General features: G+C 41.8%; 2 protein-coding genes across 2 annotated transcripts in view; both read left to right on the forward strand.

The window, feature by feature from the left end:
* fam20cb (FAM20C golgi associated secretory pathway kinase b) overlaps nt 1–17,455 on the forward strand; it is a 56,099-nt gene extending 38,644 nt beyond the window's left edge. The window contains exons 4-11 of the mRNA XM_031739668.2: nt 8,821–8,913; nt 12,798–12,913; nt 13,526–13,706; nt 13,974–14,083; nt 14,306–14,387; nt 14,890–14,949; nt 15,158–15,308; nt 15,735–17,455. Coding sequence (XP_031595528.1) covers nt 8,821–8,913; nt 12,798–12,913; nt 13,526–13,706; nt 13,974–14,083; nt 14,306–14,387; nt 14,890–14,949; nt 15,158–15,308; nt 15,735–15,851 — 910 coding nt within the window. The 3' untranslated portion in view covers nt 15,852–17,455. The remainder of the gene's footprint in view (nt 1–8,820; nt 8,914–12,797; nt 12,914–13,525; nt 13,707–13,973; nt 14,084–14,305; nt 14,388–14,889; nt 14,950–15,157; nt 15,309–15,734) is intronic.
* Nucleotides 17,456–22,285: 4,830 nt separating this feature from the next.
* foxl3 (forkhead box L3) lies at nt 22,286–24,717 on the forward strand. Its single transcript, XM_031739700.2, has 3 exons — nt 22,286–22,528; nt 23,239–23,407; nt 23,720–24,717. The coding sequence occupies exons 1-3, from the start codon at nt 22,422–22,424 to the stop codon at nt 24,185–24,187; spliced, it is 744 nt and encodes a 247-aa protein (XP_031595560.1). The 5' UTR covers nt 22,286–22,421; the 3' UTR covers nt 24,188–24,717.
* Nucleotides 24,718–25,272: the final 555 nt, after the last annotated feature.

Raw genomic sequence — 25,272 nt, forward strand, 5'->3', positions numbered from 1 at the left:
AAACTGTGACACACACGAACCTGTATTGGTCTGTGAAGGTTATTTAGAGAGCCTTTGAGTGTTTGCGGCATGCTAGTTAAAAATCCTTGAGTGAAATTTTTACTACCTGACTCATTATAGCTGTACACACTACGCTCGGACTTTACGGGGTGTTGAAGGTTGATGCTGATTTTTTCCAGCTCACATCAGTTTGTGTCTTTATAAACATTCATTTTTTTGAATTTTGTAATTGCCAGTGTGAAAAAAAACAGGCGGCGTTTCTGTTGGGCTCAGCAGCGATGGGAGTATTAAGGCCTTTCACTCAAGAGGTGCGCTGAAATGCTTTTTAAAGAAGAGTGGTAGAGTGCGCACCGAGGTGCCGCAGGTCAAATCATGATTTCGAATTTCAAAGAAAAAACACATTAACGTCAAATGAAAAGGCTTTTTTCCCTTTTCCTTTCTTTCTTCCTTCCCTCATTTCTTTTCTTTTCCTCCTCTTCTCTTTCCTTCAGTCCTTTTTTCCCCATTGCTTTCATTTTCCTTCCTTCTTCATTTCTCTCTTCTTCATTAAAATATAAGGGAATTAAGAGACAAATGTGTTGCTCCTTTTTCCTGCCTTTTCCTTTCCTTTGGTTTCATTTCCTTCTGTCACCTTCCTTAAAATATAAGGAAATACAAAAACAGAAAATGTCATGCACCTTTTCCTTCTTTCTCCCCTCCACTTCCTTCCTTCCTTCATTTCTTTCTTTTCTCCTTCTTTCCATTGCCTTCCATTCCTTGTCTTGCACCCTTTTCTGTCATTTTCCTTCCTTCCTTCCTCCCTCTTTCTTGCATTCTAGCTTTCTTTCTTTCACACACACAAAATGTCCTCTCAGTGCACCACCCACAGAGCGGAGCACTTACTCATACAAAATAAGATGTCACATCTTCCCATTTGTGCGGTAAAACCTGAGCAGCAGACATAAGATTACAGCAGAGGGTTATAGCAGCAAAGGCCAGTAAACAGCAACACGTATCGTCAGACACAAACACGCAGGTGCGCCTGTCTCATATGCTGGTAAAAGCCTTTTTTCTCAATTTATCAAATGTCATTGCGCGAAAGGTCAGCTTTCACACGCGTTATGCTTGAGATAAAACAATGCACCGCCTCCTCTCATCCCCAATCTCCCCGTGGTTCTGATGGTATTTTTTGACCCATAAATGGTATTCGCTATCTTACCCTCTTATGCATTTAAAGCTTACCTGCTGCCTTGGCGCTCAGCTCCTCCCTCTCGGGGTTTAGAAAACCATTTAAGCTGCTACGTTTTCTTTGTATGAATGTGTGTGTGCATGTTAACGCTGTGTTTGTGCAGATGTGTACGTACCAGCGTATACGTTTTTGTGCACGCGATCTTGCGCTCTCCCGCCGTGCCCGTGGGTTTGACGGATGATGTGTGACAAGTGTGTGGAGTCAGCCCTTTGGTGGGAACCCGCTGGGGCTGGAAGATGCCCTTGTCTTTTTATATTTTGCAGCATATCTTTTTACTCCTCTCTGCTTTTTTTCTCTTTATGCTTTGGCCCGCGACCATAGCTGCGGGCTTATGGTGATCGATTGGCCGCTCGACTTTGAAACAACAGAAAATATCCTCTCCGGTCTATATCCAAACGCACCATGACATGGTGACACCCGGGTTATTACACATCACCTTGGATAAGATATTCACTCCGGTTGTAAAGTCAGATAAAACGATATGTTGGGGATGTTTTGTTTCCAAAATTCAGCTCAGCTGCAGATGAAACAGAATACTGAAGCACGAGCAAGGATTGCTCAAAAGTGAGCAGTTGGACCGTGAAAAACATGAAATGCAAATGAAAAAAAAAGCATATATTGTGATTTGTGTGGAAGGAATTCACAGTGAACGGCTTTGTGCATAATTTTGACTGTCACCACATTTGAATTTTTCTCCATAATGAATGAGTTTAAGCCACTGAGATGCATTGCTGATGTCTTAAAAAGGATTTTGATTGTGAGCAACGGGAAAAACTCAACGAGGGAACATTCTGAGAAAAGAGAACATTTTTTTAACTTTGAAAAAGCAAAAGTGAACAAATAGTTAAGAGAGTAACTTTTGTTTTTTGGGGTTTTTTTTTACATCTTACCTTCTCAAAGGTACAGGAGCAGATGAAATACACTGTGGTAAACACTGCTTTCTTCTGCAGCTCAAAGCTTGTATTACACTCCAGAACACAGAGTTTGAACGAGATGCATATTTAATGTAAACTTGCTAAAAACTGCAGCTTTTGTTTCCTAAACCCTTGAGAGGCCTTACCTGGACAACAAGATGGATTTCTCAGTTGTCAGCTAATGCTAATGCTAGCTAGCTTGGTTAGCAAAGGGCATCTATGGATTATATGAATGGATCACAGAATTTAACCTGACATACAAATAAAATACTATAACATAGCTAATTATAAATAGAACAAAGACATCTAACAGGCTGTTAATGCAGGTAACAGCACAGGAAATCATATTTCTTTGTCAGAAGTTTGCATTTGAAAAGTCCAGTTCAGAGGTGATACCTAACAGGTAGGCTGGGATTATACTTTCCTATATATGCACCAAAGTATACTGCATGATTAAACCACTAGAGCAACAATAACTTGATGTAATTTTTTTCTGTATGACTTGATCGCTCTCTGAATTATGGCTCACTCTTCTTTACAATGTTGCTTCAGTTCATTGAGGTTTGTGGGAATTCATTTATGCCAGGGGTGTCCAACTCCAGGCCTGCAGGTTTTAGATGTGTCCTTGATCCAACACAGCTGATTTAAATGGCTAAATGACCTCTCAACATGTCTTGAAGTTCTCCAGAGGCCTGGTAATGAACTAATCATTTGATTCAGGTGTGTTGACCCAGGGTGATATCTAAAACCTGCAGGACACCGGCCCTTGAGGCCTGGAGTTGGACACCCCTGATTTATGCACAGTCCACACCACAGCCTTTTAGTCAGGCTGAGGTGTGGACTTTGACTGAGTCGTTCCAAAACCTTGATTTCAGTCTGTTGTAGATTTGCTGCTGTGCTTGGGATCATTGTCCTGTTGCATGACCCAATTTTTGCCCAGCTCGCATTTGACTGTACAATACTTTAGTATACAGAGCAAAACAAGGCAAAATCATCATCCCTCCACCACCGTGCTTCACAGCAGGTATGAGGTGTTTGTTCTGCTGTGCTGTGTTTGGTTTTTCTATTACTGTGCATTATAGCCAGCCATCTCCTCTTTATCCCAACTGTCCAAAGGATATTGTTACATAAGGCTAGTGGTTTTTTTCAGATGCAAGGTTGCTGTATGAGGCTTTCCCCTTCCCTTTTGAATACACCATACACATTAAATAATTTTGTTAGTGTACTCTCATAAACTTTGACGACTGCATGTTTATATCTACTGTGAAGATGGTTATTTTACCACAGGAATCTACTATGATTGACTTGCTTTTAATGCCAGCCTCAAGTGGCCATTTAAGGAACTGCAGTTTTGGGCCTTCATGCTGGCTTTATTATTAAACCCCTGAGGTTGTTGCGTGGTACTAATCATGCAGAAGAACTCTAAAAAAAGCTGGTATTGAGTTGCATCATGGGAAATTTAGGGAATCCTGTAATAGCTCACTTATGTGGCCATTCAGACAATTTGCAATAGTGGCTGGTCTGAGATAATTTTACACAGGGCAGGAGATCTAATATGATACGATACTATATACTTTATTGTACCCTTAGGGAAATTTACTGAGGAATAAATTCTCATAAGGGTACAATAAAATATATCATAGTGTATCACATCAAGCTTACTCGGTGTGTGTATTTCAGCTTCAACCGATCATTAAATCTATGGATTAGATTTTTATTTGCAGATCTTATTAAAATACTGTGTTCCAACTTGATGTCAATAGCAGGTCAAAGGGAAACGCCTTTTCCCCCTTTCTCCTTGGTCCCCTCTGTGTCTCGCTGGTGTTTGACAGGTCAGTTATGTCCTGTATGCACAGGTAGATTTTCCAGATGCAGCTCTTTCATTCACCTTTATGTTTTCACACTGCTGTGTGTTTGCTAATAGACTTTCGCTGCCCCGGTGGCTGCCGGGGGCCCCTCGGAGCAGAGCCAAGAAACTGTCTGGCTACTCAGTGTAAACTATGTGTTTACAGCAGGGCCAGGGTCACAGTGGGCATGCTCGGCTCAGTGCATCTCACCTGCTTGCGATGATAAAGGAGCTGATGTTTGGTGTAGAAAGACAGCTAGTTCTAAATATACTGTTACTTTTCTCTTGCTGAGGAGGAAAAGAAATGCATGCTGTAGATATCTACGTTTCGTTCAGCACGAGTCCGCCGTGGGTTTGTAAATATTTTAAAGGTTATGCTCAAGCAGGCAGTCAAAAATGAAAAGGCCGACATCTCTGCCCTCCTCCCCGTTTCCTTTGAACTCAGTGCATACTGTGTACTCAAACATTTATAGACTTTATTATGTGGTCATGCATTTATGTATGTTTTCTCTACCATGCTTTGATGGAACGCTTCCCTCGTAACGTGCCCTTAATGGTTTGTTTGATCAGGACGCGCGCAGATTTTCCAGAACGCAGGTGCTTCTGTTCCACGACTCAAACATAATGTTACATAATGCAAAACAGCTGCGTATTTGTGAGTTCAAAGGTACCCGAGAGACGTACTGTAGCTCGTCCTCCATGTCATCACTGCTAATCTGTCTGTTTAACCTTTCGTCGCAATTTATTTCGCGTCCTTCCTTCACTTCTTCCTCTCTTTACCCTTTTTCCTACCGCTCTCACTCGGCGGCGGGGCAGGGGGGGGCAAAATGACATGCTCTAAATAACTTTATTGACATTTGAATTGGTTGTGGACTGTGGTAATTATCCAGCCTTCCTGCTTCCTGGCTGGCATTCAGTGAGAGGAGAGCATCAGTGAAGCCACATATCAAGCCAGGCCACAGGCAGAGATATTTGTCTCAAGTATAAACATATACTGCTGGGCTCTTATATTCTTATTCGCACCATCGTAGAGAACAGCAGTGACACAAGCATATGCGCCTTGGACATGCTTTATTGTTGGGACTGTGGAGCACTGGGAGCTCACGAATAAAGCACCTTATTGTGGTTTCTTCCCCTATACAGGAAGAGGAGTGTAGCACGACTACGTGAAGTATTTTAGTGAGTTTCTTTAAGGCTGAGTGGCCATGAATCATCGCACTAGAATGTTTGTTCATTCTTATCCTCCAAGAAATCTCCATGACTACGCTCCTGTATGGTCAGTACAGTCATGAAACACTGGCACGTTAGGGCTGCAGTAACACACGTTTCCCTGTAGTATTTTTTTGCTTTTACATTATCTTTGTTTTAAACTATACAACAGTCTCCCGAACAGGGCTGGAAATCAGCTTTCGTTACTTCTAAAGGGGTGTTTTATCTACTGCTTTTTCATCTTATCACAATGTGCACATAACATTCAAAATGTTTAAGATTTTGGGCATCGCCATCTTGTTAACTTTGGAGCCAAAGATGATTACATCCGAACTAGAGCCGAGGTATTTGGGGATTTGAAAAATCTGATATATCAGCCGGTATAGTTTTTCTTTCGGGCACACGAAACAAACAGATTTCCCCTACGCTTGTTATTTGTGGTTATTTACGAGTCCTTACTAAGATAATGTGGCAGTGCAGGTAAGAAATACATTTGTTGTAGGTTACTTGTTTTCAGTCTGCTTAGACCATGTGGAAGCTGGCAGGAAGATTGCCATCTAGTGGATAAGCGATACAACATCTTTTTTTTTCTAATTGGAGATAAATTATCTGAATTTCAGGAGCGGGGCCACGCTTCCAAACACGCCCCTTCCAGATCTTATCTATATAGGACCCCCCCAGTTCTACAAGCTGTTCTTTCTCATTTTCATGCCCCACCCTCACTCCCCTTTTTTCAATTCCTTCACTTCTTCACTTCACATTAGTAAATAGGGATCTGCCAGGTGAAATACGAAATTATATTCATTTTCAAATAAATATATTTGGTGATACCAATATATCGACAGTTCTTTAATATCAGCTGATACTATCGGCCAAGATGAGAGAATGTGGTTTGCAAGGTGCGTCTATACCCATCTTCTAATCAGCATTTAGTCTTATATGAATAAATATCTACTCGCCAAAACTGGAGCACAGGCTTCTTGACGAGGTTGCTAGGGCAACTGAATGCACTGATAGATACATTTGTCGTGTAATTCCATTAAAAAGACTAAACAGCACCGCAAACATGGTGGGAATGGCCTGGTACTGACTTAATATAGAGGAGGTGCATCCGTCTGTCACCTAAAGCAGACATGCAACTAACTGATAACTGTAAATTTGATACATTTTAAACAGGTGATTATCACGTCAGCCAGCCTCGAGTGGTCAGTTTTCCACCCACTTGAATACAGGTTGGCCCAGTACAGCTAATAATGGATTTCTCTTAATAGGATTTATCAGCTTCACCTCAGATAATATAAAACTCTCAAAACAAACCCTTAAATTCAAAAAGAAATAGAAATTTTTAAAAGAGCAATGCATTTGAAATCACTCTTATAGAAAATGCATGCTTGGGTTTTGCCATCAGTTTAACTGAGTTACAAGTGTGGCAGTGGCAGCGCTTAAAGTACATTTAAAAAGCTTTCTGTTGTTCAGTTGTAAATAAAAAGTAGTTTTTGTTAGTGAGCTTTACTTTTGGTAGGTGGATGCATTGCACTGGTTGTTGTTCCTTCCTGTTTCCTTTGCTTCTGTATGCCAAGCTTTGCTGACCGACTCTGTGCATGTAAACATCACCTCTTCACATTTTAGTCTCCAAAATGCATTTATTCATTGGAGGCCAGTCGCCCTGTCGTTTCGGCAAAAAATAGATTCAGCACCTGACTTTACGCCGCTGTTGATAAAGTAGCTGCTTAATGTGTCGGCGTGAATGATATTTTTTTCTGTCACGGAGCTGCTGAGCAGCATTGGGGGTAAATAGACACTGCTTTGCGCTTTCATCATTTCTTTTTTTTTTGCCTTCGTGTGGAGCGAGAGCTGTGTCCCTGAAGCAAGGCTATCCAGAAGGAGAGAGCGATACAATCAAGAGACAGCAGTTGGCCTTTACTGGCAGAGTCTCAATGACCGCTCGGGAGTGAGGCCGAGAGTAAAAGAGAGGCAGCGAGTGAGGAAACAAAGACTGAGGAATGTTAAAGGAGGAATAGCTTACTGCCTATGTTAACTTTAGATGCTGAACGTAGTCGTCTAATGCGAAAACACAAGCCGAACGTCTTTTTAAAAAGCAATATTCTTGTATTCTGAGCAGTTTTGATGCAGGATTCACTCTCAAACTTTTCTGCTTGCTGCAGTCAAACTTGGCCACCCATCTGCACGAGGCTGCCTGTCAGATTGAGGATGGGGATAGATTTTAGAAAGACAGAACAAGAACGATAAAGAAGGAGAGGAAATTGGGGTGGGGGGGTTTAGTGGATGAGAGTGTTTCTGGGCTCCATGTTGGGTTAGTTAATGACTGGTGCATATGTCAGCCACGCAGCTGTGGAGCTACAATCAGCCAGCCAGCTGAGGAAGGGAGTGACGGATGGACTGGAGAGAGAAAAAGAGAGATGCAGACAGATAGAAAGTATTAAGCCGTGAATGCGCGCACACACACACACACACACACACACAAAACTAGAGAAAACAGTTCTGAGAGCAGTGAAGCAGAGGAGGTGAGATAGAGGATTTTGAGCGAAATAAACAGAGAGAGCCATCCAGAGGGAATAGAGAGCGAAGGAGAGAAAGAGAAGTTGCCAAGATAGTTTCCATTCTTCTTATCCTCCCTCAACTAGCTGAAGTAGAAATGGCAGAGGCTGCAGTCCAAATCATTACACTCAGCTGCCTTCCTGGAAAGTATTTACTGTTGTCAATAACAAAAAAAAAAACAAAGAGAAGGCAGAGTGTATAAAAGAAGAAAGTTTCATGGCTCTCTTTGCATTCTTCGTAGATATTTACATATTTTCTATAAGCAGCACCTTCTCAGGAATTCTTTTCACCTCTGCTTCCTATGACCCCCCTTCCCCCTCTTATTTTTACCCCGGCCATCCAGCCTGTCCTTCTCCATCCTGGCCCATGTTCCATCAGCTCTTGGATTTAAGCCTTTAAGAGCCTCTTTTCCCTCCAGTAAGAGCTTTAAGGCAGAATGTGTGTGGAATGCAGTTTTTTTTTTAAGAGGGGGAAGGATCAGAGCTGGACAGAAATAGGTACAGGGTGAGAACAGGAGCGGATGCTTCAGTAGAAAGTCTTTGACCTTGAGTTGTCCCCGCCTTCTCGCTGCCCCACAAAACACCCTGGGTAACTCTGACGAGGGTCTTTTTGTGAGGCAAGGACACTAGTTTATTGTGCCTTGGTTATTACTCATAAATGGTATTTGTAGTATTAGGTGCACAGGTGTAAAGCCTGAGCGGATTATCACTGACTGGGCTGCTGTGGAGTGAGACATCTGTGGAAATACGTTATGGGTTAATGTGTAGTGCACCCGTCAAAGACTGTGCCACTGAATTCCTGTCATTTTGCAAGCCTGCAGCTCGATTCCTTCTGTATCCATGCTAATTAGCCGGCAATATCCAGTTTAGTGTTAATACAAATCATTGAGAACAGTGAAATGCATGCATAGCTTGATGCATAGTGTCAAATCGCTGCAGGTTGCTGGTTATGCATAAGATATATATGAGTGTGTGTGTGTGTGTGTGTGTGTGTGTGTGTGTGTGTGTGTGTGTGTGTAACCCCTCAGCTAACTGTGCTTTTTTTTCTTTCTTGTGTTCCTGCAGGCAGACCCGGGAGCAGGAAACGCCGCCAGACTTCTTCTATTTTTCTGACTTTGAAAGACACAATGCTGAAATTGCAGCCTTTCATCTGGACAAGTAGGTGAACACCAGCCTGTCACAATACTCTGAGACTTTTTGAAAACCACCAGTCCCTCATATAAAGCAGAAGATCAAAAGATTTTAGCTTTTCCGTACTTTGCTGCAAAGGGCAAGATTATCAGCCACAGGCAAGCTACACATCACCATAAAGGAAAAGATAGACCTTTTCAATGTAAATGTTTTATTCTGAATTTTATGTGCCTGTATAGGCACAGATCACCCTCACTACACTGACATGCCCAACCAGTCATTTCAGTTCAAACCTTAAAAAAACAGGCAAAATATTTGTTTCCGTGCTTTTTTTTAAGTGAATAAAACCATAAAGCAATCTTTTTCTTTTTCCATAACCCAGCTGATGAATTCAGATTGAACCTAAACATGTGTCGATGAGGCAATCAATGATTTGCACATAACAAATTAAATCACATCATTTTTGATTTGTAATTTGTTGGTTTTTGACATTAGAGTTGGTGTGAACTCGAAAGCAGACTGTTTTGTTTTTGCAAGGGCAATTTATTGTGTAACATACAGACTTGTTTGTGAGCAACAGTACTGTGGCTAGCTTAAAAATCCTGACATGCAAAGCAAATGTAAGGCCTTTAACTTTATTAAAGTGCAGAGGGATTCAGAGTTGCAGATTTTTACTTGTAAAATATATGAACATCTTCATTAAAACACATTATAAAAAGCAAAAGTAAACACAATAAAAATACACTTTTATTCAGCTTCCTGGGTCCAACATAATAATGTATGTAACATGGCTAAAACAAGGAAAGATGCAGCTTGGCACAAACCAGAAGGCAAAGCTCAATTTAACTGAAACAACGTTAAAGAATTAGCTGTGAAAAGACCTCTTCCTTCAGGGGCAGCAGTGGGTGTCTGGCCTTGAGCACCATAACACCCAGAAACAGCCCTGTTGCTACAAACACTTCAGACTTAATAAGGAGGGGAGAAAAAAGCTCATGTTCTTAAATTTACACTAACCTCCCAAGTATTTTTTCCACCCTCGAGGGCCAACATCCTGCAGGGTTTTGTTCCTCCCTGATTGCTATTTCTTTTTTGCCTGTCCTCGTGTCAGCTCATTAACCGCCTGGGAGGAACAGAGATCCCAAAGAGAACACCAGATCCGTGTACCGGTGTCTTACAGTAACGCTTTAAGACACGTGTGCTCGTGTGAATATTCTCCATATTTTGTGCAAAGCCTTGCTAATTAATGCGTGAATTCTCTTACATAATTGCTCGATTAGCATAATCTGGTTATTACGATATCAAAGGATAAAAAGATCAAAATGTTGCCATTCTACCTGTTTTTAAAGGTTCGACTGAGGTAAAAGAAAATAGCCGATTGAAGTCACCCCAGGTATAGCAACACATAGTCTTTACGCCGTGTGGATGAAAACCTTCCACATTCTTCTGCACTTATTTGCACATTTGCTTCCTGTCCCTCAGAAACTCTTTGTTTCCCGCCCAAACACAGTGAATGGTTCAAGTTTGACCCATACAGCAGAAGCTGTGAGCTCCGAGAGGCCATGAGTCATAACGGATGAATGCTGAACTCCTGCAGCTAGCATCTGACTGAACAATGACTACAGCCTCCTTGCTTAGCTAACGACCAAGCTCTCTGACTTCACTGCCTTTACCAGGCTAGTACTTTACGGCCCACCCGGCTGCTGGAAAGACTTTAATGAAAAGAGAAATCCTCGCGAGGGCCTCTGATCGACGAGCGAGAGCAATGAGTTTTAGTGCGTTGCTGTTAAAGTCATGCTGACGTCACTGTGGCTGTTTGCTATTACGAGCAGAGGGCTTGTGTTGTAGTCTGAATCCTGGTGCTCCTCTGTGCTGACACGAGATGATACCGACGTCTTGCGTACATACACACAAACACACACGTCTACACACAATAGGGCCATAGAAGGCCGTGATGGTGAATCTGCTTTTCCTTTAGGCACAATGACACAGTTCATCTGGAATTGCATTAGAAGTGGCGTTCTTCACCAGTCTGCTTCACATCTGGTCCGCCTCTCCGCATACACACATGAAAATATGCTCCAGCATATGTGTGCCATTCTAAATATAAGCCAGGCAGGGTTTGCCAAAAGCAGCGCTTTATTTTTTTCCTTATTTTGTCTGTTCTAAATTAGAGCCTGTCCAGAGAGCTGCTGCTGCTGCTGCTGCTGGTGCAGAGGCTGAGGCTACACTGCCTCCCAGGGGGGCCCACAGACACACACACACACGCACAGGCACTTTTAAAGCATCGCTAGCACAGCCACGTGCACGCATACACACACCAACACTGACAATGTCTTTTCCTATATGGGCTAAACTGCTTTAGGCATCATTAATAATGTGATTGGATTTAACTGGGAAGTGCTGCATTAGGTAGTCAGCAGATTTAAAGTCATACAAGGCCAAATGTGACCTTAAAATATTAAACCATATAAGCCCCAATCTCACGAGACCCACTTGGGTCTTATACATTTTCTCAGCTGGGAATATGGGAAGCAGCGATTCCCACTGTTGTTCAATTCACGGCTCTTAGCAGGTTCTCTCAAACCCAAACTAAATATAACGCAAGTTTGAAATGGGCACTGTGGGAATTTGGCTTATCAGAGGGGACGAAGATGGAAGAAAATGTGTGTGAGCGATAAAAGAAGCAGAAGCCAGCACTAGCTGTTCCCTTTAGCATGGCAGCAGGCCCAGGCCCAGCAGGCCAAACAGCACCGTACAACACCGCATCCTGTGTCCTTCTGTCTCTTTGACAGGGAGCAGGAAAGAGACTGCACGTGTCTGTGTCACTGCACCCGCCAACACACTTGATGGCATCATTTGTATGATGGGCTTGTTCTCCCATATCGCTGCATCTCTCTTCTCTCATTCCCGCGCCTTCATTTCATTTAATCAGTCTGTCTCCCCGTGTCTCCCTGCCCTCAGGCCTTGGCCATTAGGTGTTGTCAGAGGTATCAATTTTTAAAGAGCCCATGCTGATGCTGTAGTTGGGTGGCTGCATGCATGCAGGAAGACATTCACGCCATATTAAACCTTTCTCAAATGCGTATCTGGGGTGGTTTCCGGTCAAATGATGCAAAAAAACAAACCCAGAAATAGATTAGAATGCACTGGAAGCTTATATCTCTCAGCATATTAAGGCAATAAAAAGCTGCACTGAAGTTAAAAAATGAGCTTAATGTAGAACCACAGCCACATGAAAACCACAGGGAGGTTTACCAGCATGTGGCGTAACTGTCTGGTACTTGTGTCACAGTGCCCCCTTCTGGTAGTGACATTCAATCACATAAGGTTTCACTATGACAGCACAGGTATTTCGCTCCAGTGGCATAAAGAATGAAGTACTGATTCCTCTAAGTGAGGGATTGTAAGTTCGCCTCCCATCTGGTGTGAAAAAGCTTTTCTGCATTACAAACAGCTGGTCCCTGTTGCTGCTGTGCACACATAGAAGTTCAATACACTGCAGATTTTCAAAGGACGATGAACGGAGGGGTCATCTAGTATCCTTTGGTGGCCCTATTGTGGCCTGTACGTTGATGTTTGACAGTGAAGACAGTGACATCCTGGAGAACATCAAGTTAAACTAACTAAATCACATCTGTGCTTTTAGAATTTACTCAATTATGATTCAGTTGTTGCTTATGTTATCCATAGAGTCCATATTATGCATAGAATGAAACATTAGGTTAAAATAATGACCTGTGTCTTGCTGCATTTACTGCAACTGCCAGCACTGTTGACGAGCGGTCCACATCCAAATGACCACGGTTAATGTATTTGTTGTTTGGACGTGTGCACTCATCGCTTTCATACTTTTTTGGTGGGCTGCCACTGAAGTCGGAGCATGACCCTGAGTATTTGTCTCCATCCTGTAGGATCCTGGACTTCCGTCGTGTCCCTCCTGTGGCCGGCCGGCTAGTCAACATGACAAAAGAGATCCGCGATGTTACACGAGATAAAAAGCTCTGGAGGACCTTCTTCATTTCACCAGGTACACATCTAGAAAAGAAAAACTTTCCCTTTGATTGACTTTTTAAAAAAATTTTCTCAAGCTAACTTGGATATACCGCTCAAATGTCAATCATTTCAACTATTTTTAGCTTCTCTTCCAAAAACCGCTCGTGTCCATGTGCAGGTTCCCAAACATCTGCTGATGGTCTGAATTGTTGATGTCAGAAGAACACCTTAAAAGATTTTTTAACATCCCCCCTCAAAAAATGCAAAAGCACAGCAAAAATAAAGCAACTCCTTGATCATAATGTAGAGCAAGTCTTATGGCCTGAATTGCTGTGATATTCATTTGCATGGGATTAGTATTATCAGGGGACTTTACCTTGTGCCAAAGCACGACAGTTAATTAGCAATGCAGCTTTACATATTATACACAAGGAAAATTGTCACAGGATTAAAATTACTGACAATCTCAGCAATTAATACAGGTCAGCGAGCGTCCCCAGGTAATTTCAAAGTGGTCTTTAAATATATGTGGAGCGAATGACAAAAAGACAAAAAGAGTGCAGTGACTCTGTAAGAATTTAACACTGACTGGCTGATCGGAGTATAAGTATATCAATGTGTTTGCTTTTATTTTTCTGACTTTTAGCCAACAATGTGTGCTTCTACGGAGAGTGTTCCTACTACTGCTCCACTGAGCACGCTCTGTGTGGTAAACCTGACCAGATAGAAGGATCTCTGGCCGCCTTCCTCCCGGACCTGGCCCTTGCCAAACGCAAGACCTGGAGGAACCCATGGAGACGCTCGTACCACAAACGGAAGAAGGCAGAGTAAGACGTCGATCCCGTGTTCAGACACTCCTGCATTCGCACACGCTCAGTAGAAGCAAATGCTGAGCGATTCACTGCAACTTGGGGGTGTTTATTGAAGTCACTGACAGTTACCAGCAGCATATACAGCCTTAATTTCAATCTTATTACGACGCAGTAAAAAAACACTTAGATCTAAAAGTACATAGCAAAAAAAGGGAAATGGGTTTAAAAGACATTTTTCCAAATCAGATGCAAAAAAATTAAAAGTATTAAACGTTTCTTCAGATGGGAAGTGGACCCAGACTACTGTGAGGAGGTCAAACAGACTCCACCTTATGACAGTGGCACACGACTGCTGGACATTATGGACATGACCATCTTTGACTTCCTCATGGGTGAGTGTCTGACATAAGACGATGAATCGGTTTTCTACCAACACCGAAAAGCCGGATTGTTTAGTGTTCAGTCGAGTGAACGTTATCATCCATGACTCTGCCATCAGTGGTTTTTATCTTTTCATACTTTTATACAGTATGTAGTCTTATTAGCAGGTTTATTAGTCAGATATTATAACATCCACTAGCTGATTTGTTTTTTGTTTTCCTCTTTCTTAACAGGAAACATGGATCGCCATCATTATGAGACATTTGAAAAGTTTGGAAATGAGACCTTCATCATCCACCTAGACAACGGCAGAGGGTGAGTCAGTGCAGTACGTTTGCTACTTTGACTCATAGCTTTAGTTTAAAGGGTTGAGTGCCTGCTGTGGGTCAGGGATGAGTCGTTGCTCTAAATAGAGGAGTTTAAGTATCGTGGGGTCTTGTTCATGAAGGAGGGCTTGGCTGCAGTGATGCAGACGCTGCGCTGGCGCATCGTGGTGAAGAGAGAGCCGAGTGTAAAAGCAAAGCTGTCAGTTTATTGGTTAATCTACATTCCTACCCTTACCTATGATCATGAGCTTTGGGTAGTGACCGAAATAATGAGATCACAGATACTAGCGTCATAAATGAGCGTGCTCCAAAGGGCAGCTGAACTCTCCCTTAGAGATAGTTTGAGGTTGTGCAGTCATTTGAGAGGGTCTCACAGTAGGCCGGTTGAGGTGGTTTGGCTATCTGACAGTGATGTCTCCTGACTGCCTCAGAGTGTTGTGGACATGATGCACAGAAATCTGGACACTTATATTTATGCTTTTCCGTCTTAGCTTTGGAAAACACTCGCATGACGAGCTGTCCATCCTGGTGCCACTGACCCAGTGCTGCAGGTGAGGTCTTCATTTTTGATAGTTCTGGGAGAATAGTGCAATATAGAAGGAAAAAAACCTATTTAAAAATTATAATCTGTATGAAGCTAGTAAAGGTGCACATGGGATGCTGTTGTATTTTGGTGTGAGTGTTGCTGAGCAGAGGCAGAGATGTAAAGCGTGTGGCCGCACTGACTCTTCCCCCCCCCCGGCTGTTCTCTTTCTGCAGGGTAAGGAAGTCTACCCACTTGCGACTGCAGCTGCTGGCTAAGGAGGAATACAAGCTGTCTGTGCTCATGGCAGAGTCCCTGGTGAGGGACCGCCTCTCTCCCATCCTCATCCAGCCACATCTGGACGCCATGGACCGACGACTGCGCCAGGTCAGTGCTTCACACTCATAAAGCAGTTTGCTTGGGATTGTCTATTGAATGTATGAAACTATAAACAGTCAGTTAAATGCATTCATGTCATAATTACTTAATGTTTATCAGCAGCTAGAAGTGACTGAGGATTTGATTTCTGGAGTCATTGACCAGTAGAAAGTGTGTTTGGAGGACAAAAGAGGAACACATTTGCTTAAATGCAGTCTCAAATACTTGATCCCAGATTTTCCCTCGTTTCTTTTCATTCATAAACAATAAGAGATCACGAACTGGAAGTCTCGGCTCTTTGACGAGTCATCAGCAGTACCACAGAGGTCTGAGAGTTGTGTCACCGTTCTCTTGTTCTTGGAAAAGCTAGTCAGTACTTAGTGGTTACAACAAAGCTCACCATGTACTAACAGCTTGGCGTTTTCTTGTCACCAGGTGCTAAATGTGCTGTCAGATTGCATCGAAAAGGAGGGATACAGCTACGTTGTGGAGGACGACCTCCAGGGATACCAAGGGACAGACCACGCCCACAACGGCCCAAGAAGGAGGTAGCTGCCTCGGGGTGCGCTTGTCGGGAGGACTTGGACTGACTACCTGGAGATTTGAGGAAGGACGGACCAAACCCAGTCTACCTTTAAACTGAACTGGAATCCTGCAACGCAGATGAACTCCATCTGTGCTTAATTTCTCCGAGGGCTTAAATTCTGCTGAACTTACAGGAAAGCCCACCTGCCCGAGGTAATAAGCTGCGCGGAAGAGGACGCCTGCTGGATAGGACTGAAAAAAAGAACAGTGCAAAACCTTGTAACTGTACTGATGCCCGAGACACGGGCGATGCTGAAGATTTCTGGACCGATCCGGGGCGTAGCAGAACCGAACCACCCCGCGTCACCTAGCCTCCTTTGAAAAACCCAACCCTGAGTTTAGTGTACCACCACAGCCGACCCCGCCTACCAACCAAACCGTTAAAGTCTTGCAAAGGACGCCTTCTCTCGCCTTTCTGGTTCAGGACCCGTTTTTTTGAATTCAGTGAATTCCGAGGGACTCGTAAAAGAATCCGGCCCCCTCCTCTTCACATGCTGAATTATGTGTTTCTACCTGCTGTTGAATATTGCAAGCGTAATGGTTAACCAATCAGGGTGGCTGGAAGAGGTAGAAGGGGACTTCCTGTTCTTGTCATTATGAAAATTATATTGATTTGCTGCGATTTTTATTTTTTAACTTTATTCCTGCTGAGCCGTTTCAGCATCTCATAGTTGGACGATGAAAAATTTTCGACTGGAGTGGAGTGCAGGTTTACTCCTGGATTAGCCCATGAATTATTGCCCATAAATGTTACATGTCCTTAAGAGAGTATTTATTATTTATTGTTCAAAATGAATACTAATCAGTAACATATCTTCTTGTTCCTTTTTTCTTTGTCTTAAAGCTGAATTTCCTTATTTTGTCCACAAGAGGGCAACCTGAGCACGTGCAAAAAGGGTGGCCAGCTGCCGGGTACTGGCAGTCCCATTTTACAGGGACCACAGATCGCCACGTGTGTTTACAGCATTTACATTTTGTTTTTGTTCCCCCAACTTTATTGCCTTCAGCGCAACAGACATGTGGTTAGAGTTACGGTACCAAAAGCCAAATGTGACACTAATGTTTCTTTGTAATATATATTTGATGTCCAGACGTTGCTGTTGTGGAGAGATTATTTTTCAGGATGTATATTTCATTCATTACCAGCAGCTCATAGCTTAACTGTTGGTGTCGATGATTCAGTCACTGGCTGAAAGTTTAATATATTACATTAGGAAAAATCTAGTGCCTGTGCAATGATAGAAATACTTGAATGTCTGGATTCATAGCAGAAAGGGTTAAGCTCCTCCTGGGTACGAGCTATAGATAAGACACAGAGGTCTACATATGTGTGCTGACTCCATCTGTTCCATAAGGGGTTTTTATTAAGTTTCCATAGTCCTGTGTCAGGGCGGTACAGTGTGTATGGATGTATGGGTGGATCAATGGAGAACCTTAGATGGTGTCCTTGAAGTGAAAATGCTTCTTTCTTTTTCTTTCTTTTTGTTTTTATTCCGCTCATCGTTTCTGTGGATTTTATCTTGAATTTCTTTGCATCATGGTAAAAGTGCAATAAAACAAAATCAGCATAATTTGAGTGTTTTTTTTCCCTCCATACACACTTCTTCCTGACAGTAACAATGTGTCATTTTCATTCTCTAAAGCAAAGCAAGCAACGTAATGTGAAATGTCATTAAACAAATGATATGCAAGCACTCCTCCGCCTCTTTTTAGTGAGCCAGATCGTTTTGACTCGGCTCAAGAAGAAGAGCGAACCTCCTCACCCGTCTCAGTGCCTCGCAGCTTTCTGAGCTCTCTCTTTTTCTTCTGACCTTCAGTCCTCAGGATAGTTAGGATAGGATATTGGATTAGATTTGGTCCGTTCAACTTTGATGTGGATCACTTGGTTTGTGGGAGTAATTACTGTTCCTTTTCATGTTACACAAAACACATAATGTAGTTCAACAACATTTAAAAAACTTCATAACTCGTTATAAATGTGCAAATGTTCCTTGGTTGGTACTTTACCTGAAAATGCCCCAAACTTTTCCCCAAACTTGCGAGACCTGTGAAAGTTAGTAAATTTATTTGAAGCCAAGGCAGAAGTGGGTAAATTGCAGTTCCTCTTGATCAGAGATTTAAAACTCATTTTACATCGAACGCCACATAAACTTAAGTGGGACAGACCAGTAAAAACACCGTTCTGTGAGTGTAAACAAGTGTAGTTGTATATTTCATCCCTGAAATGTCTCAATATAAAAAAAGAGGTGCAATTTCAACAGCACTTCTCAGTTTTACTACATGAAAGAAATGCTGCTCTGTTTAATGAATGAAATCTATCAACATGACTCTTTGGGCTTAAATTGTAAAAAACATAAATACATGTGTAAGATTTATTTTACTGTAAACTCAATGTAAAAAACAGAATTTTCTATTGTAGATAAAACAGGAGTTTTTTTGTTGCTTTGCAGGTCTTCATCAGTAAGACAAGCTCTAATACTTCTGAAAATACAGTTAAAAGCCCAAAATGTATATCGTCGCACAAATTTTTAAGACGTCCAGTGGACCAGATTTGAGTCTTGGCTAGGCCGATTCTGGTCCACGGGCCTTATTTGTGACACCCCTGCTCCAAATGCTGCTTGAGGCGAGCTGTAAAAAGAAATCAATCTTCATAGACTCCCACTTGTGTCTAGTGTCATCCTTCCAACTTTGAGTGGAGGGAATGTTTTATATTTGGATAATTGCAGTTTGTAAATACATTTAAACACAAAGCACCCTTTCATTTAACTGGTAACAATAAGTCTGAAAAATATAATAATAAATGCTCAACATGCATCACAAACATGAGTCCAGTTTGGTGACATGTATTTGGAGGGGCAGAGCTCGTCAGTGAAAGCAGTTACAACCATAATAACTCGGCTGTCAAGTCAAGATAAAAATAAAGAAATAAAAAAAACAAAAAGCTAAGATGAGAAAAGTAGCGAAAAGTCAGATAAATAAGATTTTAAAAAGTAATTAATAATTAAAAATTCTTGAAAGTTCCTGGAGTGGGTGGGTACCATCTGCCTGAGGGTAACAAGGAGAATAGCTGGTGTGCTACGTGGATGGCTGCGATCCTTGATTATACTGTGGGCCTTACGCAGGCACTGCTGGAGGTAGATGTCTTTAATGGCAGGAAGGCTCGTGATAGTGATGCTCTTTGTCACATCATCACGGAAAAAGCCTTCCTGGTTGTGAATCATGTTGTCTTCCTCTTGTACACAGACGATTAGACTGTTACCATAGCCTGTTTCCTTTTAAAAAAAATTAAAAACACTTACAAGGCATCTGTGTTTATAAGCATCTAAACTGATGTTAGACTGTTACAGCCACCAGATCTCTGGGATCACATAAACCCCACATTGAGTGTGAGGCAATTATCTTATAGGGAAATAAATAAGATAGTGAGTGTGTTAGCACGAGTCTGCGGGGGAAGTGTGTGTTTGTGTGTGTTTTGTCTTTTTCTTATCCCTTCTGTCAATGACGTTTTATTTATTTATTTACAAAAAAATCTTTCTCTTGCCAAAATTTCTATTGAGGACATCCAGGTATTAAAGAGGTCCCTGAAACTGATGTTGAAGTTGTGGAATTATGGTTAAAAGTTTAAAACTGTTTGTTTATTTTTTTATTTTTTTCCTCCCAGTTGTAAATAACATCTGTCAACATCTGTAGACAAGTAAATAATTAATATGCATGTACCAGTTATGGTAATATATTGAATTCAATTCAATTGTATTTATATAGTTGCCTCAAGGTGCTTTATATTGTAAGATAAACACCCAACGAAGCACTTGGTGAAAGTGGGAAGGAAAAACTCCCTTTTAACAGGAAGAAACCTCTGGCAGAAGCAGGCTTAGAGGCAGCCATGGGGAGGAAAATGGGACAAAAGACACACCATGGAAGAGAGCCAGAGATTAATAATACCTCATATATAGTATTATGATCAATAATAATGATTAATAATAACTAGTTCATACAGTCAATAGGTGCTTTTGACAAAGGTAAAAAAGGGAAAATCGCCTCCCCTGTGATACTGAAGAGCTCCACATCATCCAGTGTAATTTGTCAGGGAGTGGTGGCAGTGAGGATGGCTGCACAGTGCACTGCAAAAGAAAATGGCCCTCAGCCTCAGATCTGTGCATAACCATGTTTACAGTTCCCAGTGCACGGTTGTGTTTTGATAACCTTTCCTCACAGAACAGCCCCCGGAAAGGCTCTTCGGTTGGTTTATATAAATGCATGCACACACACGCAGATACGCAGAACGAGGCAGACAGAGTGATGAATGGAGGAAGCTGCATCTGAGACAACCATCAGAGGGACAGAGAGTGACCAGAGGAGAACTACTGAAAGCCGTAATCACCGCGGCCGGCCGCAGACAGGACGCCAGAGGAAGCCTCGTCATGGGAGCGAGCCACGAGGTGCTTATCAGATCTCAGTTCAAACCAGCCTGATACTGTGACCTCTTCTTCTCCTCCTCTGCGCCCCTTTTCTTCTGTCGGTCCTGTTTACAGCCATGTTTGAACTGCTCTGTGTTTTTTTCTTGGCTGTACTCCTGAATGAGCTCAAATCATTCATACAATTTAAAAAAAAACATGAGGGGACATTAAATCAGTTTTAAAGCAATATCTTTACTTGCTTAAGGACATTTGTTAATGTGACAAATGTGCCGCCTTAGCATCTGCTGCTCAGCACCTTACACTGACCTTCAAGGGTTAATCTTGTTTTTACCTTCACTTCAAAACTGTGAATCCTTTCGTGGATGAAGACTAAAGAACAACATTTTTTCCAAGAAAATTAAGCACGGTTTTGACCTTTCAGCTGCTCGATCAGCCGTCAGAAATAAACACGAGCACTGCTTTAACGTCTGTGCGTACGCACCAGCGTAGGACCTATATGTGACTCCTGCAGCAGAAAGGCCACACACAGAGGCTTGGCAGACCTTGGGGCTGTTTTCCCGGCCTCTGTCGCCCCACAGGAGAGCTCCAATTGCCCCGTTAAGAGCCCTTCAGAATACACATCTCCCTGTTTTAAAGACACGGAAACAATTTATGGCCATTAAAGAACATTATAGATAGCATCTACAATACTTCCCGTTGTTGGCTAAAAAGTCTGCCAGAGTGGACACACACATACACCCTAAAGAGTTAACGGAGAGAAAAGGAAAACAAAGATGCAAAGGATTTTGTTTGTTGATTTGGGCTTTGCTGTTTTAAGTACATTTGGAGAGATTAAGCTATAAAAAGAAGCAAAATAAAACATGAAGGCGGCCTTCGAGCCCTGCAGACCACCCAGAATCCTGCTGAAGGTGGGGAGGGGGGAGAGGAGCAGTCTGTCCTGTGTATGTTCTCTCCGGGTACAGCGAGAGGCTGCGTGGACTGCATCAGCACAGCAAGAGCTTAACAGAAGGTTGCACTGATTTTATATGATTGTGCACAAGTCACAAGACTTTTCAAGCTGCAGTGACAGCTGACGGTGTCTTCTGAGTCTCCCTTACAGCAACGTTATTCTCACTGTAACGTGGCGGCTCTGCGTGAGCACGCAGGAGTGAGTGAACACAGCTAAGCTCACCTGAAAACCTAAAGTTGCACTTTACTAGTTCCCCAACCAGGAGCTGTTGATTTGTCCTACATGATTGGAAGTGGGTTACATTTGAACTTTATTTTACACACCGGTCTGCTAATAAGTGATGGAGAGTATGTATCATTACTCCAAAATGAGCCGCAAGATGCCGCTTGTCTGTGTCAGGTGGGGCTGGAGATTACAAGGAAAAATCCGGGAGTGTAAATTTGAAAGATTTTAATACCCTGCAGGGCATCCATCATCTCTGGCTGTGTCCAGATGCAGGACAACTGAGTGGAGGTTAGGGGTAAAGGTAGACTTCAAGTTTTGATACAGAGAAACATTCTGCTCTATAATATATAGTTTAGATAGTATATATTATAACTCCTTAGCTATAATTCTCTTTCATGTGCTTTCAAGTCTCCAGTCATTATTCTGAAAAGTCAACAACTACTCTGTGTTGTAGCAACACTGTTGCAATGTAGTCAGGTGCATGATTTACATCTGAGTTTGCATAGATTTTGAGTGCTACACCCACCACTTAAAGCAGTGTGTAAACACACAGCGATCAGAGGTAGGGGACTGGCTTAGAAACAGGCCCTGACCCTAAAATAAAAACAAGAAAGGTGGGAAAAAGCGCTCTTTTTCAAGAGGTTGCCAAAAATACTGGTGTTGCAACGGAGGGTCGCAAGGGTTCAAAGACCTCGTAAGAGGAGGCTGCGAGTCTCGAGATCAGCAGCAGTTCCTGGAGAGCAGCTGGGACCAGGAGGGGAGGGAAAGAGGGAGGGGGCTGGAGGCAGCCGTCATCAGCAGGGCTCGGAGAGAGTGTCAGCCGGCTGAGCAGAGCATGGTGGCAGAGCAGAGCAGCAGGACAGGGTGTTGCTGCTGGGCCTTGGCCAGGACACTCAGAGGAGCCAAACACCTCGGATTACACGTCCGACTTGTCAAAGTGTAGATATGTTTGACAACTCTCACTACCCCTTCAACTGCTTCAACTACGATGGTGATGGATACCCTTCCTCCAGCACGGACGAAGAGAAGAAAATGTGCAGACCGGCGTACAGGTATGGAGGGTTATTAATACAGAGTTCCTTCTTTCTTATTCTTTCCCCCCCTTTTTTGTATATTAGTCATTATACACACAATCATACACACAAAAAGACATATTTTACATTTAGGTCCAGTTCAGTTTTCCAGTGGGACTTTTTGTCTCTCTTTACAATGTAAAGTCATAGAAAAGCAGTTTAATAACAGCTTGTTAGACAAAATGATACTTAGAAAAATGCCTTGTGATTCTTTTGTTTTGTTTTTTATTTCACCAGTGCTACAAATCTGACACAAAAAACTGGATGATAACCTGGTTTAATTTAACTATAACTGCAACTTAAAGTGAAATTCATTATAATGCTCAAAACTTTTCTCAGAAAAATAAACCAGACTTCTTTTTTGGGGATTTTTTAAATTTATTTTTCAGCACAGCTGAAAAAACAAACTATATTTTGTCTTGTTGAGCTCACAGCCATCTATGATTGGTGCTGACAGCACTATTATTCTCTAATATAAATTACTGTTTTTTAACAGAATCAATGATAAAAAGTGTCACTTGGGGGATCTATGTACTTTCTGATCTTTGTAAAATAAATTAAATCAAAATCGAAGATAAAATATTGACAAATTTTTTTTGTCAGTATTTTTTCTTCTCCCCATTTGATTGCCGCTTTTCGTCTTACTACGTTTCACCTGATGAAAGTTTGTGTGTGTGTTTGTGTGTCAGCTACATCGCTCTGATAGCCATGGCTATCCAGCAGAGCCCCGACCAGCGGGTCACTCTGTCCGGCATCTATGAGTTCATCATGAGGAGATTCCCCTACTACCGATCCAACCAGAGAGCCTGGCAGAACTCCATCAGACACAACCTGTCTCTCAACAGCTGCTTCATCAAGGTAAGGACACACAGCACAGCGTGCAGGGAGAACTAAAAGTGATGCATCTCACACACAGATATTTATTTTCCAGTAGGCTTTTTCAAGAAAGAAATGATCAATTATTTGTATTATTGATTTTAGTTGTATTCAGTTCTGTTGTCATGATTATTTATTGTTAAGGACTTAAGAAGCTTCCTTATACATATTTTTACTTTCCTGATGAAGCACAGAAGATGTGTTCCTCCTGTTACAGCAGCAGAATTATTTTTGAATACATCCAATTATTATTATTATAGTAAATAAGGACGTATTTTTTCTTATTTCCCGCAGGTTCCTCGGACTGAGGGCAATGAGAAGGGAAAGGGAAACTTCTGGACTTTTGCCACTGGCTGTGAATCCATGCTTGATTTGTTTGAAAACGGCAACTTTCGCCGTCGCAGACGCCGGAGAAACATGAAAATTGGCCTCCGTGACTCAGGAGAAACCCCTTTCAACTCTTTGGAGAGCCACAGCAACCAGCACGCGCCCTCAGCTCGACGTCCTGAACCCGAATCCACCCTCTGCCCTTTAAACCCCGAGAGACCAAGACCCCAACATAACCACCTTATCCCTAACCCCACCCAGCAAGGCAAACCAGAGTCAGAGATCAAGTTCAGCATTGACTACATCCTATCCACTCCAGATCCACCCCTGTCTGGGCTCAGATCCTCCCATGGCCCCATGCATATAGGGCCCCCAGGGCCGCCGATACACGTTCTGGAGCCACAGCACCTGAACCTGCACTTCTGGACTCTGTAGGAGGAGAGGGAAGCAGACATTAAATTTATTCTTTCATCACGGTCTGTGTCTAAAAGTGGGAAGTACAAGGACATCTGAGGACAAGAATTCCAAGAGGAATTTTACTTGAAAATGTAAATGCGGAAACAAAATAAGGAGGTACAGTATTGTGTGGTGGAATCTAAACGAAAAGTCTAAGAATACATGTGGGAATTCATCCGAGAGATAAACTTTGAACAAAACGCAAAACTTCAGCAAAGGATATTATCATTATACTGTCTGTGGTGTCTAGTGCTGACATAGACTAGGTTTATAGATTTTTGTCTGTCTGTATATACACAGAAACTGTGAGCACAACTATGTGTGTAAAACTGTTTTAAAAGAGATCAGACAAAGGAAGTTATTGGATTATGTTCAGATCAAAAGTTGATATAAAGGGAGAAAAACTCAAAATTGTATGGCTTGTTCTTTGAAGCTTTTCCCTTTTTTTACACCCTTTAATGTGGCTTACACAATTTGTTTTTCTCTATTTACACCCCAGCTCAATCTGAAACCCCTATCCAAAAAGAAAATAACAATAATGATAATAATAATAATCCCCAAAATATTTTCAAAGGTTTAAACACTTTAAACACAAAATAGTAATAATAATAAAAATGTTTATTAATATAGGTATATTTTTAATACCTTTAATAAATGAATTCTCTTATTATTTTCTACATAAAAACTGATCTGATCAGAGAAGCTCTAACATCCAAGTAAAAACATAATAATACGTATATTACATTTCTGGTTAAAATTTTAACTTTTTTAAAATTAATTTTAATTGACAAAAAAAACCCATTTATTTTTGAGCTTTTTTTTTTTTCAAAAATCTCATGTGAACTCTTTAAAAAATGTCTTTCTTTTAGTTACAAACAGGCCTTAGCATAACCAAGAAAAATCATGTAGGTGTAAATAAGTAAGTGCTAGGCTCAAATTAGCTTTAGCTTCAGGATCCTTTGTGTTCTAAACAAATCCAAATTACAAATACCCAATTTCATACACTTAAATTTGATTCATATGCTATTTAAAAATAACTTAACTTGATTTTATAGTCCATTTAT

The sequence above is a fragment of the Oreochromis aureus genome, linkage group 8 (assembly GCF_013358895.1).
Source record: "Oreochromis aureus strain Israel breed Guangdong linkage group 8, ZZ_aureus, whole genome shotgun sequence".
Taxonomy (NCBI): Eukaryota; Metazoa; Chordata; class Actinopteri; order Cichliformes; family Cichlidae; genus Oreochromis; species Oreochromis aureus.